This window comes from Coregonus lavaretus, assembly GCF_964263955.1.
Source record: "Coregonus lavaretus genome assembly, chromosome: 8".
Taxonomy (NCBI): domain Eukaryota; kingdom Metazoa; phylum Chordata; class Actinopteri; order Salmoniformes; family Salmonidae; genus Coregonus; species Coregonus lavaretus.
This window is the reverse complement of record NC_139995.1, coordinates 16,592,954-16,607,135: the sequence shown is the minus strand read 5'-3', so window position 1 is coordinate 16,607,135 and position 14,182 is coordinate 16,592,954. Positions and strand designations below refer to the sequence as shown.

General features: G+C 43.0%; 1 protein-coding gene across 1 annotated transcript in view; it reads right to left on the bottom strand.

Moving 5' to 3' along the window:
- Nucleotides 1-14,182, bottom strand: part of LOC311134159 (inositol 1,4,5-trisphosphate-gated calcium channel ITPR1-like) — a gene marked incomplete at its 5' end in the record, with an annotated part of 152,309 nt that overhangs the window by 102,871 nt on the left and 35,256 nt on the right. The window contains 6 exons of the mRNA XM_084167769.1: nucleotides 5,004-5,158; nucleotides 6,750-6,794; nucleotides 9,084-9,179; nucleotides 12,018-12,164; nucleotides 12,278-12,361; nucleotides 13,977-14,075. Coding sequence (XP_084023895.1) covers nucleotides 5,004-5,158; nucleotides 6,750-6,794; nucleotides 9,084-9,179; nucleotides 12,018-12,164; nucleotides 12,278-12,361; nucleotides 13,977-14,075 — 626 coding nt within the window. The remainder of the gene's footprint in view (nucleotides 1-5,003; nucleotides 5,159-6,749; nucleotides 6,795-9,083; nucleotides 9,180-12,017; nucleotides 12,165-12,277; nucleotides 12,362-13,976; nucleotides 14,076-14,182) is intronic.

Below are 14,182 nucleotides of genomic sequence, written 5' to 3'. Positions count from 1 at the left end.
TGCGCCGGCTCTGCTGTGTCTTAATCTAACCATGATGGCGTTCCGACCCCAGTGCAGGTCTGGGTAAACAAGCGTAACGGTAGGGTCGGAATCTTCTGGCTACTCTGTTCTCTTCCCTGAAGCACATGCAGATTTGAAACCAGGCTAGGTCTGTAGAAGGTTTTTGCATCCTATTTATCGAATTACGTTGGAATTATATATCGGTAAAATGCCAATAAGGCCTGATTATATTGGTGAAACAATATATTGGTCGGGCTCTATGTGTGTCCACCAGAGTATGTGAGCGGAGTTGAGCAGTCGGAAATCCTGCACATCGCTCATGGAGCGGTGTTTCCAACCGCTCCGCTAAAAACTGCTCTGCGCTCACAGGGGGAAAAATTCTACTTCAAATTCGCTCCTTTCATTGAAATCACAATTTAACCAACACCCATCTATTTTTGTGACTACCTGGACCTACCATTTGGTATTGAAGTATTGAAACCAAACCATATGATTTTAATTAAAAGCTCAAAATTTCAAATATGCTACATGTCATATTAAACAGCATATAAGAAATGAATTATTTCAATTATTTCAAGGCTATAGCCTACAAAGAAATACATTGTGAAGTATTTGCGAGTACGACACACTAGGCTGGTAGGGAGTCAGGCACATTAGGAGCGCAGCATTTAAACAACATTTTGTTGTGTTAAATCATTATAGTCTATAAATTGCACATATAGCCTGTGACTTACTTAGAATTAAATACAAATTAAGCTCAGTCTACAGTGCCTTTGAATTCATTTTTAGAAACAACAGTTTGGCCAGAGTCTGTGGCTTCAGGCTCATGTGATGGTGCAGGGAGAGCAGGCCAGCAGCGGAGAATATCCTCTCCACACTTGCAGAGCTACTGGGGATGCTAAACACCCTTTTGGCCACTCTTGCCAGGCTGGGCAGGGATGCAGAGCTTTTCTTATATACAGTGCCTTCGGAAAGTACTCAGACCCCTTGACTTTTTACACATGTTGTTCCATTACAAACGTATTCTAAAATTGATGAAATAAAAAAAGATCCTCAGAAATATACACACAATACCCCATAATGACAAAGCAAAAACAGGTTTTTAGTAAATTTTGCAAATGTATTAAAAATAAATAACAGAAATACCTTATTTACATAAGTATTCAGACCCTTTGCTATGAGAATCGAAATTGAGCTCAGCTGCATCCTGTTTCCATTGATCATCCTTGAGATGTTTCTTCAACTTGATTGGAGTCCATCTTTGGTAAATTAAATTGATTGGACATGATTTGGAAAGGCACACACCTGTCTATATAAGATCCCACAGTTGACAGTGCATGTCAGAGCAAAAACCAAGCCATGAGGTCGAAGGAATTGTCTGTAGAGCTCTGAGAGGATTGTGTGCGGCACAGATCTGGGGAACAGTATCAAAAAATGTCTGCAGCATTGAAGGTCCCCAAGAACACAGTGGCCTCCATCATTCTTAAATGGAAGAAGTTTGGAACCACCAAGACTCTTCCTAGAGCTGGCCGCCCGGACAAACTGAGAAATCGGGAGAGAAGGGCCTTGGTCAGGGAGGTGACCAAAAACCCGATGGTCACTTTGACAGAACTTTAGAGTTCCTCTGTGTAGATGGGAGAACCTTCCAAAAGGAAAACCATCTCTGCAGCACTCCACCAATCAGGCCTTTATGGTAGAGTGGCCAGATGGAAGCCACTCCTCAGTAAAAGGCACATGACAGCCCGCTTGGAGTTTGCCAAAAGGCACCTAAAGCACTCTCAGACCATGAGAAACAAGATTCTCTGGTCTGATGAAACCAAGATTCAACTCTTTGGCCTGAATGCCAAGCGCCACATCTGGAGGAAACCTGGCACCATCCCTACGGTGAAGCATGGTGGTGGCAGCATCATGCTGTGGGGATGTTTTTCATCAACAGGGACTGGGAGACTATTCAGGATCGAGGAAAATATGAATGGAGCAAAGTACAGAGAGATCCTTGATGAAAACCTGCTAGAGAGCGCTCAGGACCTCAGACTGGGGCGAAGGATCACCTTCCAACAGGACAGCGACCCTAAGCACACAGCCAAGACAACGCAGGAGTGGCTTCGGGACAAGTCTCTGAATGTCCTTGAGTGGCCCAGCCAGAGCCCGGACTTGAACCCGATCGAACATCTCTGGAGAGACCTGAAAATAGCTGTGCAGCAATGCTCCCCATCCAACCTGACAGAGCTTGAGAGGATCAGCAGAGAAGAATGGGAGAAACTCCCCAAATACAGATGTGCCAAGCTTGTAGCGTCATACCCAAGAAGACTCAATGCTGTAATCGCTGCCAAAGGTGCTTCAACAGAGTACTGAGTAAAGGGTCTGAAAACTTACATAAATGTAATATTTCCGTTTTTAATTTGGAATAAATTAGCAAAAATGTCTAAAAACCTGTTTTTGCTTTGTCATTATGGGGTATTGTGTGTAGATTGATGAGGGAAAAAAACAATTTCATCAATTTCAGAACAAGGCTGTAACATAACAACATGTGGAAAAGGTCAAGGGGTCTGAATACTTTCCAAAGGCACTGTGTGTATATATATATATATATATATATATATATATATATATATATATATATATGCCTAACCCAATGAAAACAGAAAGCTCCTTGAAAGTTGGAATATGCCAGGCCTATTGGGCCAAAATCACTGATGGCCTATTGTATAGATAATAGAACAAAAATGAAAGAAACTTTTAAGAGATGTGATTTTTGGTTGATAAATGACACTTAATTAGCTACCCACCTCGTTCCTTTCTTTTAGCATGTGCACGTAGTAAGTAGGCTACACCATCATGATTTCGGGATATGTGTCTTTTCAGATTCCACAATGATTATTTAGTTGTGGACACTACATCACCGCACTCCCTCCCTTGCTCTTGGTCCTCATCTTTGTAAGTCACCTTGATGTTGCACTTGTGTGTTTTATCAATCTCTTTATGAAAATATTTAGCAAACTTCATGACAGTAGCTTAAGCAAGGGGCTATAGCAGCACACAAGTAGACTGCAAATGCATGCTGGGCCGGTCATGCCCTGAGCTGGTGAAGTGAGCACTACTGGAGCACTATTGGAGTGAAATTGGAGCGGGGGCGAGAAGGCCGACACTCCAGCCTTTGGGAATCTCGCTCCGTGCTCCAGTCAAATTGAGCACTCTCCGCTCCTCGCTCCCTTCAGCTCCGCTCACATACTCTGGTGTCCACCTTCTCTGGCCGTAGGCACAGACAGTACACCAGACACTGGCTGTATTCTTGGCCTGGTTGCGTAATGACCCATTAGACTAACAGGCTTACCTTTGTGTAGACCATCCACCATGCTCACTCTAATGACTCACACCTAAAGCCCAGCCTGCCTGCCCGTATCCTGGAAAACATGGGTTATTTCAGGTAAGGAGGGATGGGAGGAGGAGCCGAGGGCGAGGTTGCAGCCAATAGTAGCCAGAAGGCAGGCACGCACCTGACAACGTTACACAATGCAAGCTTTGACACTATGGGGAGAGGCGCTGGCCTTATCTGATGTGATGCTGGTGGCAGAAACAACCACACTATTGTTATTTTAGCAAACACCCCCATTGCACATGATACAGTCAGTAAAGGTGAAGAGGAAGGAACCCAGCAAAGGTAAATATAGACATATGGTATGTCAGCAATCTATGCCTTGTTGCGCACATGAGAGAGCTAGTCATCTTTACTCACACTAGTGTGTGTGTGTCTCAGTCAATAGAGTTCCAGAATCTATGTCAAGGTGCATTGAAGCTGTTCTGGCTCGTGGTGGCCCAACGTCCTATTAAGACACTTTATGTTGGTGTTTCCTTTAATTTAGCAGTATATAACATGAGAAAACATGTGGTTCTAGGCTGGATTTCTTTATAAACACTTTGTGACATCTGCTGATGCAAAAAGGGCTTTATAAATACATTCGATCGAGCACACCTTAATATCACATTGTCTGATGTCCATACATGCAGTAGTATATGGACAGGACCTGATAATTCCGATGTATTTGGAAGTAGGCGTCTGAAAGAGCAGTTTACTTCATGGGAAATATGATGGTGTGTTTTCTGTGTGGGGGCGGATGGATGGCTATTCAACATCTGGCTTCTGTATTTAGTTAGGGGACGGGAACGTGGCTAGATCAAGACATGTTGCAACTAGCCTGCAGTGCTGCAGTCTGCCCCATCACCATGGTTTCCTGCTTCAAATCATACCGGGACTTTCCTGACTATTATTAGCTAGTAGAAAACAAACTTGACTCCCTCCTACAACACACACACACAGAAAGTGAATGGCCAATGTCCGGTATCACCTCAGCAAGGTCAGAGTTCTGATTGATTTTGTGAACACATAACAGCACATTTCTGTGGTAGATGGTGAGATATCTTAGAAATATGAATCACTTTGAAAACAAAAAATTGCATCATGTGCACCACTGAGCTAAGCTGTCCTGCAAACCTTCTATTCAGATCAAAGAACAAACAATTTGACATTTCTTTTGCTATCCCACAATAGCCCTGAAATGGTCTTCTCTGAACTGTAAAAGCTGCTCTTTGGTTTCTCAGACTAACTAGGCTGCATGATTAGACAACCCTGAGGTCCCTTCTCTGTCTCTATGAAGATGCGAAGAGCAGTTTCATATGTCACGGTGGGTGCCCCATCCAGTCAACAACACGTGACTGTCAGCAGCAGCAGCCTGTAACATGGCCGCTACAGGAGGAAGCAGAGTCCTGCCCACTCCTTCCACTGACCCCAACTAACCCTGGACCACTCCCTAATAACCTGACGGCACAAGACAGGAGACAAAATCGTCCCTGTGGGGGTGATCACGTGGGGATAAAGAGGGCACCAGACAGATTTGCATCAAGCATTGCCTGTGCTATTTAGACCAGGTTGTTTGAACATGTGATTAAAGACAGATCATAGCATGTATAGCATGTGTGGATAGGTGTGATATTTGGCTGTGTACCTGGGCACTAGGGAGTCCCCCCCTCTCAGGGTGGTAGGGTCCAGCTCAAAGATGGAGGAGATGTCCATGCCATCAGGAACGGACACCAGTTGGTACATGACCCTTTCCTGGGGGGTTCGCAAACGCGCTCTCAGGGCCTCATGGTCCGAGTCCAACTGGAGGTACAGTATAGAGAGGACACTGTTAGTTCATATTGAAGTCCCAACACAGCAGTTCAGTTCATCATTTCAATAATGCTGCGATATTACTTTGACTGTGTGTAACACTGATGAGGCTGAGAGGCATGAAGATGTTTCAGATATGTTTCCTCTAATCGGTTTATACAGTAGTTAGACTTATGCATGGCAACAATAACTTCATCAGTGCTATATCAGTGGATCACATTAAGATGTTAAAGCATTGCAACATTGTTTGGGTTACTGCAGTCAAAGAGATTTTCTAATTTCCAGCTTTACAGTCCAGTAAGGAAAGTTAATCATTATTCTTTCCATCCTTCCCCCAAGACAAATACACCCACCCACACATCTCTCCTTGTATTAGCTGTACTCATCAGTACCATTCAGAGGACTGAGCAAGAAGTTATATTGAGATGGGAGTTACGCCAACTCAGAGACCTTTTCCACTTTTAGAAGAGCTAATGTGTTGTTGACTCATCCTGTCAAGTTGACTGATCTAAAGGCTAATTCAATTCAGAATGCATCTAGATTTACATGATCTATAAATCTATAAATAAAAACATTTGCATGATGTTCCCCAATGATGGAAGGAGGGCCCCCCCCGATGGAAAAAGTTTGGGAACCACTCATCTTTTATTTAACCTTTATTTAACTAGGCAAGTCAGTTAAGAACAAATTCTTATTTACAATGACGGCCTACTTGTAAAGCCCCCCCGGCCAAACTCTCCCCTAACGACGTTGGGCCAATTGTGCGCCGCCCTATGGGACTCCCGATCACGGCCGGTTGTGATACAGCCTGGGATCGAACCCGGGTCTGTAGTGATGTCTCTAGTGACGTCTCAGTGCCTTAGACCGCTGTGCCACTCGGCTAGGCTAAGGGCTTATATAATAAGTGAGTTTTTATGAATGTAATACAATAAGTGAAGGAAACTGAATCAAACTATGGAAAGAAGACAGACCCTGGATTCTACCCCAGAAGATCATGTTCTTTGGCATATTCCCCTTCATAGACACACTCCACACAGAGTAATAGATGGTGTTCTACTGCCATCTATGGCTGAGCTCCAGTAACATACACAGAGAATATGGTATGATTACATCCAGTGGCGATCTACCACAACTGCCAATGCCATTGCATTTGTAAACCTATTACAAGTAGACACTCTCCTTTCAGAATATACAGAAATAGCTTCAAATGTTATGGTAATAGAGAATGGTTTTCATAAGAACTACTCAAACACACTACACACAAACAGTGGCTTGAATGGAGAGACCCGAATTAAGGAAGTCAGACAGAGATTTCGTTTAGTTCTCTTCAAGAGGGTGAATTGGCTATTAAATCATAGTTAAAGAATCCCTCAATTCATCAATGAAGTATTTGAGAGGATGAAACACACAAGGACAGACACAGTACCTGGAAGTTAAAGGGAACAAAATCCACCACCTGGAGAGGAAAACAAGATCCACCACAGAGTTGAAAGTTTAGATCAGCAGCAGTAGATAGGGCCAGACAGAGCAAACACAGCTCAGACATGAAACACAGACATAGAGGAGTCTCTGGTTGACTTACTGAGGATCTGGGCTCAGGACATTCTTCCTCATAGTCGGGATTCACCTGAAAAAATATCAAGAACCAGAATGGGATACTTAACTCCAACATGTGAGGAAGCAAGAGGCAATACATATTCCTCTTATAAGTGAATATAAAGTAGATCAGGTCCAACTTAAACTTAATCAAGACACGTCGTTAGGACTTTCAGATCGCATAATGAAGCACTGCAAGATGATTGTACACATTATACTCCCAGGCAGTGGCGACCCGTCATTCAGGGCCCCAGAGCCCCACCTGTTTTGAGGCCCACATTTTTTGCACAAAGAAAAATATATATATAATCATAATAATAATAATAATTTGGGGGGTTTGCCTGTTTCGCATGTTATTTTGGCATTAATACGTGTCACATATCAGTTTGTAACAATGTAAAAAAATATATAAATTAATAAAGCCGCATACAAACATGGTCTCTTTTTTTTGCTTTCTTGAGTAAGGCAGCTCCAAAATGCAGGTGTTTCAGCCTAGCTCAGTGCTTTCTGTGGTGGTGGGGCAGCCAGCGGAAAATACTGAGCGTAGGTGTTGGTAATGTTCTCTAGTTGCGCCGTGATTGGCTCAGTGTTCTGTCACTCATGGGGACACTACGTCACCGCCAAGTCTACGGGTAGAGCTCATAAATTCAAGCTGGATGGGTGCTGCCATAGAGTTACATTAGAAGTGCCCATCCAAGAAGGCTCAAGGTCATTGGCCACGGATAAAATGACCTCAAATCACGTTATATCTACAGTAGCTTTGATTGGACTGATCATGTCAACATCATACTTTCAAAATCTTAGCTAGCAGTCATCATCATGAATCAAGTCGACAATCTACTGGCAAATCCTTTTTAATCCTTGTCATATGAAAATATATAATGAAGAGAAATTATAGATAAAACGTATCGGTGCTCATCGGCCATTTGCCATAAACATTACACAACAAGTCGGAAATCGCAAATTCAACAATGAGTGATTTGGAAGGAATCAGTGGCTAACTGCAAGCATTGCAAAACAATCACTAGCCTGCTATTCAGTGGAGTGGCTGTGTGGTCTCAAGTCTGGGAATATGGGTCTCCTTTCCAAATTTAAAATGATAAACATTCAACATTGACCATGCTGTCAATTAAGCATGATTTGTGCCGCGCTCAAAAGAACATAACTCGGAACTGCGAAAACTTGACTTTAGTGAGTTCAAGACAACTGGGAACTCTGGAAAAAATTAGGTCCGACTGGGAAAATATGTTTTGAACGATCATCCAACTCGGAATTGTAAATCCGGAACTCGGGCCTCTTACTAGAGCTACGACCTGAAGATCACTGACGTCATCATGATTCGACTTTGTTTTTTTCAGAGTTCCCAGTTATCTTGAAAGCACCATAAATACAGAGAATGCCAGACTTTGATGACAAAATTTCCCCACGAAGGACCATCGCGCCACCTTCCTGTTCAAGTGAGCACAGCACAAGGTGAGTCCAAAAAGGTATTGTATGCTGCTGCATAAATGATGTAATATGCCAGGGAGATATGTATACTGTAGCTAAGAAAGTAATACTAAGTGTATGTTGTGTAGTAAACTGTTAGTAGCCCATGTGCCTCACCCTAATAATTTGATCTATTTTCCCCTCTCAATTTCAGCCACTGTTCTGACTTGGTGGTGCACATGCAGCCTGCTTATATGCCCCCTTTATTTATCCTACGGTTCTGACTTGGTGTACAGGGAGAACACCTGTAAAAACGGACCATGTTCTGAATTCTGTCGCTGTATATTTCAAAAGTGCTAAACAAATAGTTATATTGCCTGTCCGTCCTAGCTCGCTCATTAATGTCTTAATCAAAATTACGGATTGCCTCTTTTCCGCTTGTCGTCCCCTTATGCCATAGCTTGTACATATCAATTGTCATTAGAAACCACATTTGTTTAAGCAAGTCAGCCATATCAGCTATGTTTTTTTAAAAGGCAGTAAATGAGGCTGAATGAACTGTTTCGCTGCCAGACAAGGCTCCACTGATCGCCAGGTGTAGCAGTGGTAAGATGTTGGGACTGCTGTTTGGACTCTGCTGTTGGGACAGCTTTATGTAGGCCCTAACAGTTTGTGGGCACAATTTGTCACTGTTAAAGAACAATTAATGTATTGTTTAGTGTTGTGTTGTGGCTTTGCTGGAATGCATCCAACTTTTTTTTGTTTGTTTGCCCCACCAAGATTTACATGCAAAAATCGCCACTGCTCCCAGGTATGAATCAATTGAGCCATGCAAGTGCTTGGTTGGTAGACTACCATGTAATATGATTCCAGTCGGTGTGAGAGGACTCACCTCAGCAGCCAGGTATGATCCTGTGGCAAGGTGTTTGAACCTGAACAGGCTGTTCCAGTAGCCAGCCCCGCCCCGACAAGGGTCATGGTGGACCACCTGATAGAAGAATGAAAAACCTGACAGCATGAGAAACAGCTGTCTGGACAACGTCTGGACTGATAACATACAAGTAAAAACATCTTATAAGATGCAGGACGACCCACATGGTTTCACCTGGTTCTCTCCATCCCAGGGGCCTCATTTATCAATCATGCGTAGGCACAAACATGTGCGTAAACCATGCGTGGGATCATTTCCACACAAAGTGTGAGATTAAAAAATAGGAACTTTTGCTTGAGAGTGTGTGTAAATTTACGCACAGCCATGACCATGTGTACGCACAGTGCCAAGTGGTGGAATGAGGGAACTGCTTGTCAAGCGTAACCTAGAGAATGGGGAAATTATATGTTGAAAATGTGTGAAATTGTGAGAGTAATAATTCAATCATTCTTCGATTTCATTGTATTTCCATTGTGAATTCATGCAACATAGTATCTTGACAGGCTATATCATATACACGACATATACAAAAGTATGTGGACACCCCTTCAATTTAGTGGATTCGGCTATTTTAGCCACAACCGTTGCTGACAGGTGTATAACATCGAGCTCACAGCCATGCAATCTCCATAGACAAACATTGGCAGAAGAATGGCCTTATTGAAGAGCTCAGTGACTTTCAACGTGGCACAGTCAAATTTCTGCACTGCTAGAGCTGCCCCGGACAACTGTAAGTTATGTTACTGTGAAATGGAAAAGTCTAGGAGCAACAACGGCTCAGCCGCAAAGTGGTAGGCCACACAAGCTCACAGAACGGGACCGCCGGGTGCTGAAGCACGTAAAAATCATCTGTCCTCGGTTGCAACACTCACTATCGAGTTCCAAACTGCCTCTGGAAGCAATGTCAGCACAATAACTGTTTGTCGGGAGCTTCATGAAAAGGGTTTCCATGGCCGAGCAGCTGCACACAAGCCTAACACCAAGCGTCGGCTGGAGTTGTGTAAAGCTCGCCGCAATTGGACTCTGGAGCAGCGGAAACGCGTTCTGCTTCACCATCTGGCAGTCCAACGGATGAATCTGGGTTTGGCGGATGCCAGAAAAACGCTACCTGCCCGAATGCATAGTGCCAACTGTAAAGTTTGGTGGAGGAGAAATATTGGTCTGGGGCTGTTTTTCATGGTTCGGGCTAGGTCGTTTAGTTCCAGTGAAGGGAAATCTTAACGCTACAGCATACAATTACATTTTAGATGATTCTGTGCTTCCAACTTTGTGGCAACAGTTTGGGGAAGGCCCTTTCCTGTTTCAGCATGACAGTGCCCCTTTGCACAAAGCGAGGTCCATACACAAATGGTTTATCGAGATCGGTGTGGAAGAACTTGACTGGCCTGCACAGAGCCCTGACCTCAACCCCATCGAACACCTTTGGGATGAATTGGAACTCCAACTGCGAGCCAGGCCTAATCATCCAACATCAGTGCCCGACCTCACTAATGCTCTTGTGGCTGAATGGAAGCATGTCCCCGCAGCAATGTTCCAACATCTAGTAGAAAGCCTTCCCAGAAGAGTTGAGGCTGTTATAGCAGCAAAGGGTGGACCAACTCCATATTAATGCCCATGATTTTGGAATGTTCGACGAGCAGGTGTCCACATACTCTTGGTCATGTAGTGTAATTTGACCACATCAGTGCATTTTGTTAAGATAATAATCCATATAAAGTACAGTAGTTTGTTTAATTACCGGCACATTAATTTCGCAGAGAGCACGTTTTTAGTGACAGGTGGGATCTTTTTGCAGAAAGTACAGATTGGCTCATCAGATATCGTTTCCCACAACAGATCTTATTGGATTTTTGCAAGGACCCTCAGGTTTTTGGGAACAGGCACTTTTCAGCAGGGAGCTTGCCGATCAGCATCTCACAGCTCACGATGAACCAATGTTTTGAATGCATACACCATCGCACAACAGTTTAAAGTCAAGAGGGGTTTCATTGCAATCAATGGGCTCCCAAATACCAACAGAGCAATAAAAGCCCCATCCCAAAATGAGTTCAACTATGGAAAAGGCTTCCACTCTCTTAATGTGCAGGTGATAGGTTATGTGATGCGCGAAAGACACTGCTGAATGTGGTGGCCAGGTGGAACGCACAACTCGCTCATTCTTCAGAACAGCAATGTTGGCCTATACACCTACAGGAGGGAGCTGTTGAGGATAGATGGCTTATCGGTGAGTGTTGCCTACTCATTTGAAGTATATTTGCCATTGCTAAAGCAACTTCAATTATCCTAATGGTCCTCTCTTTGTCGCTACTGTATGTTTGTATTTTTACTGATCAAGCCACAACTGAGCGAGCCTAATAAAACCTTTTGGTTGTACTCAACCTCTGACACTAACACCTCTATTTCAGTATCGAAAAAGTATAATTTTTCGTAGCTTTTTTTTGGTTGCACCATTGTATATCATGGCAGGGTGTTGTATATTTCCCATAGGCTTTAAAGGGATGATTTTGACCATATATGGTTAATTAGGGGCGTTTCGTAATGAAAATAGCCAAGGTTGTGCACGAGCACTGAGGCTGAGAACAATATTGGTATTTATCAATGGTGATCTCCTACCGATGTGCGTATGATGCTCGTAGGATTGTTTGATAAATCACACTTTCTTTGCGTATGAACATTCTAAATTATGTTTGTAAGTAGTATTTTAGAATAGTTTCTCCGCAAAATTGATAAATTAGGCCCCAGGAGTTATTCAGGGTAATTAGCTTTGGAACAACCTACAGAATGTCATGGCAATGCAAAGTTATCGCGTAACCATGTCCTTAAATATCAGTGTCATATGTGATTGTGTACCATGAATTACACCATGTATCTAATATCTCATTGTCCTATGCTCACCTCCACTTCCCACAAGGCCTTGCTGCTTGTGGCGGAGGTGGCGGACTGGCGTCCTGTAGTCCTGAGAAAGACGTACTCCTTCTTCTTGAAGTCGTCACATGTCAGGAACTTCTCCTGCTCTGCATGGAACAGCCGAACAACGTCACCCTGGCAACACAAACACAGACACCAGTCCGTAAAATGAGGGCAGGAGAGCCATCTACCCTGTTTAATGTGTTATTATGTCCAATACATTTCAATCAACTAATCAGAGTACCTACCCCTTTAAGAATGGTTTCCTTGTTGTCACTCCATTTCATGAACAAAACTACTTTCCAACTTGTGTTGCAGTTTACAGAGTTCACCTGAAAAACAAAAGGATAAGCATGTGTGAGTTGTGTCAGGAAAGACTTGGTTTAATTCTCGGTTATACGGTTGACATAAAGACGTTTATTCACATCATCAAGTTTGTCTTAAAGTGACATCAAAAAGTTTTTGTGCATGTGGGTTTGTACAGGCTTGCAGGGATGGAGGAGCACAGTAATTATGCACTGAATGTACAAAACATTAGGAACACCTGCTCTTTCCATGACAGATTAACCAGGTGAAGCCAGGTGAAAGATATGATCCCTTATTGATGTCACTTGTTAAATCTACTTCAATCCGTGTATATGAAGGGGAGGAGACAGGTTAAAGAAGGATTTTTAAGTCTTGAGACAATTGAGACATGGATTGTGTATATATGTTATTCAGATGGTGAATGGGCAAGACAACATATTTAAGTGTCTTTGAACGGGGAGATTTAAAAATAGGAACTTTTGCTTGAGAGTGTGTGTAAATTTACGCACAGCCATGACCATGTGTACGCACAGTGCCAAGTGGTGGAATGAGGGAACTGCTTGTCAAGCGTAGCCTAGAGAATGGGGAAATTATATGTTGAAAATGTGTGAAATTGTGAGAGTAATAATTCAGTAATTCTTCAATTTCATTGTATTTCCATTGTGAATTCATGCAACATATAATCTTGACAGGCTATATCATATACACTACATATACAAAAGTATGGAGGAGCACAGTAATTATGCACTGAATGTACAAAACATTAGGGACACCTGCTCTTTCCATGACAGATTAACCAGGTGAAACCAGGTGAAAGCTATAATCCCTTATTGATGTCACTTGTTAAATCTACTTCAATCAGTATAGATGAAGGGGAGGAGACAGGTTAAAGAAGGATTTTTAAGCCTTGAGACAATTGAGACATGGATTGTGTTTGTGTGCCATTCAGATGGTGAATGGGCTAGACAACAAATGTAAGTGCCTTTGAACGGGGTATGGTAGTAGGTGCCAGGAGCACCGGTTTGAGCATTTTAAGAACTGCAATGCTGCTGGGTTTTTCAAGCTCAATAGTTTCCCGTGTGTCTCAAGACTGGTCCACCAACCAAAGGAAATCCAGCCAACTAAACACAACTGTGGGAAGCATTGGAGTCAACATGGGCCAGCATCCCTGTGGAACGCTTTTGACACCTTGTAGAGTCCACGCCCTGACGGATTCAGGCTGTTCTGAGGGCAGAAGGGAGTGCAACTCAATAATAGGATGGTGTTCCTAATGTTTTTACACTGCCCTTTATCGCAGTCATTTGTCTTTACGGCTGTTGAGCTTTAAGAGTGGAGTAGGGACTAGCATAAATAACCATCACTTCATTAATTTGAGACAATATGGCCGTTTTACACTCCAATCTTCACATATAGCAAGGATGATTAGTAAATACAGTATGCAACAAGAATAAGACAGGAACTAATGAATGTGTTTCCTCATCTTAGAGAGGACAGAATGAACAATTACAAAGCACAGTTCTCAGCATGGTTAAAACCTGCACTACTCGAGGAAGTGAAATGTGCAGGGACACCTTGATTAATTAAACAATAGAGACTTTCCCAATATGGATTCTGTTCCACAAGATGAAACATGTACTCTACCTCATTGCATCCTGGGTTGTCCACCAGTTGATGGCTGCTGGCATGAAGGGGCTGTCCAGCGTTCACAGGGTTAAGGACCACCTTGTCTCCAATCACCACCTAGACAGACCGGGGAGCAATCAATAGCATTATTATACACACAGAGTATAATCAACTACACAGAATCTCACCGCCACACATGCTCACACACAAACACACATGAACAC